This window comes from Bison bison, unplaced genomic scaffold, assembly GCF_000754665.1.
Source record: "Bison bison bison isolate TAMUID 2011002044 unplaced genomic scaffold, Bison_UMD1.0 scf7180017860725, whole genome shotgun sequence".
Taxonomy (NCBI): Eukaryota; Metazoa; Chordata; class Mammalia; order Artiodactyla; family Bovidae; genus Bison; species Bison bison.
The window spans coordinates 4621-6404 of NW_011491297.1; the positions used below are offsets into that span (position 1 = coordinate 4621).

Here is a 1784-nt window from a genome sequence, read left to right on the forward strand (position 1 = left end):
TGGAAATACTATGTCTTGGACTTTGTGTCTACAGTCTGAAGTATGACACCTTCTAACTGGTAATGTGTACCCCCCCCCATTTGACAGTTCTCATTTCACTAGTTTTGCCTGTGGGACATAAGGAAAGCTGGGATCTATCCTAAGATAGACTAACCGGTTGAAATTTCAGAGTGATATACTAGAAATTTTTTGAATTTGCATTTTGAAGAGAGAACTGGTGGTAGAAATAACTTAGAGATTTCAAGTTTATTTTCTTCCTTTCTAGTTGGGGTCAGGATTTTGGTTTTTGTTCTTGAAAATCTGGAGAAATGCTACTGATTTCTAATTCTTGCCAAATTGTCACATGCCCCTGTTTAGGAAGGCATCTACATCATTATGAGAATCGTTTCATTGCTGTAACTTTGTTATAGCAGAAGGTATGGACTTAAATTCTTGCAGTATACTTTGTAAAAGAATTTATTGATGTTTAGGATTCAGCATTTTGTCCGTTCAACATTTAGTATGCTAAGTCAATGGAGAATGGGAAAGTATGTATTTAAAATTTTTCAGTGCGGTTGCAGAAATTTTGTGATGCTGACTATCAATCTGTTTTCTTTTCAGATGTCTTTGGGAACGAATTCAGTATATTAAGATCACCAGGGTCTGTTGTTTTCCGGAATGGAAATTGGCCTATTCCAGGAGAGCGAATCCCAGACGTGGCTGCATTGTCCATGGGCTTCTCTGTGAAAGAGGTATGAGTATTTTTAAAAAATATCTGGAGCTGCTTCTGAAAGCATTTTTGTTGATTTATTTTAATAGCCCAAGAGAGTAGCAGGCAAACATAGGTACAGATTATAAAAGTAAAAAATTAATTTGTAGTCAGGGAGATTTTAGGTAAGTGTTCCAAGCTTGGTTATGAAAGCAAATCATTATAAAACATTAACCATGTAATCGTTTATTCATAGTAGTGACGTCCTTTGCTGTATTAGCGAATGCATCTGTCCTGCTGTTAATAGGATGTATAAATTTATTGGTTTTCTGCAGTACATGTGATAGATTTGTGTCTTAGTTTAGGCTGCCATTACAAAGTACCACAGACTGGGTGTTTTATAAACAACAACACTTATTTCTTCCGGTTCTAGGGGCTGGAAGTCCAAGATCAGGGTGCCAGCATGGTGAAGGTCCTCTCCAGGTTGCAGAGTGCCAACTTCTTGTTGTATGTGGTAGAGAGAGCCCTGTGGAGTCCCCTTTATAAGGGGTCTAATCTCATTTATAAGGATTCCATCCTCATGACCTAGTTCCCGCCCTCAGGCCCCTCCTCCTAATACCATCACATTGGGGGGGGTTAGGATTTCAACATGAGTTTTGAGGGGACACAAGCATTCAGCCCATTGCAATTTATTATGAATGATGCAGTGTATATACATCTTACCTGAGTTTAGGAAAATAATGTGGTCAGTAGTCATAACCTGTTGTAGTAACCGACTGCTTACGTGCGATTGTTGCGGAGAGGGCCTAGATCCAGTCAACATGAGAGCTTCAAGCTCAGGGCTGGAAGAAAGGAGATGGAGTTTGTTCTATCTCCCTGTCTCCTCCCACTTTAAGGTTTGATGCTTTTGAGGTGGTCTGTAGACATCATCAGTCACTCAGAGGAATGTTCTTCCTAGGTCCTGAGTGCCCTTGAAACCAGAAGCTGTGCACAGGAACTGCCTCTAGGTTAGGCCTCTGGGTGGAGCTCCTTGCATGAATGTGACTTGCTGTTTAAGTATGAAATTTGTACCTTATTCTTTATGAACTTAATTTTG

At 39.7% G+C, this 1784-nt stretch overlaps 1 protein-coding gene across 1 annotated transcript in view; it reads left to right on the plus strand.

Annotated features, from left to right (window-relative positions):
• Positions 1-539: 539 nt before the first annotated feature.
• The window catches only part of LOC104982830 (renin receptor-like), a gene marked incomplete at its 5' end in the record, with an annotated part of 11215 nt that continues 9970 nt past the window's right edge, over positions 540-1784 (plus strand). Inside the window, 2 exons of the mRNA XM_010832278.1 lie at positions 540-731; positions 1122-1195. Coding sequence (XP_010830580.1) covers positions 540-731; positions 1122-1195 — 266 coding nt within the window. The remainder of the gene's footprint in view (positions 732-1121; positions 1196-1784) is intronic.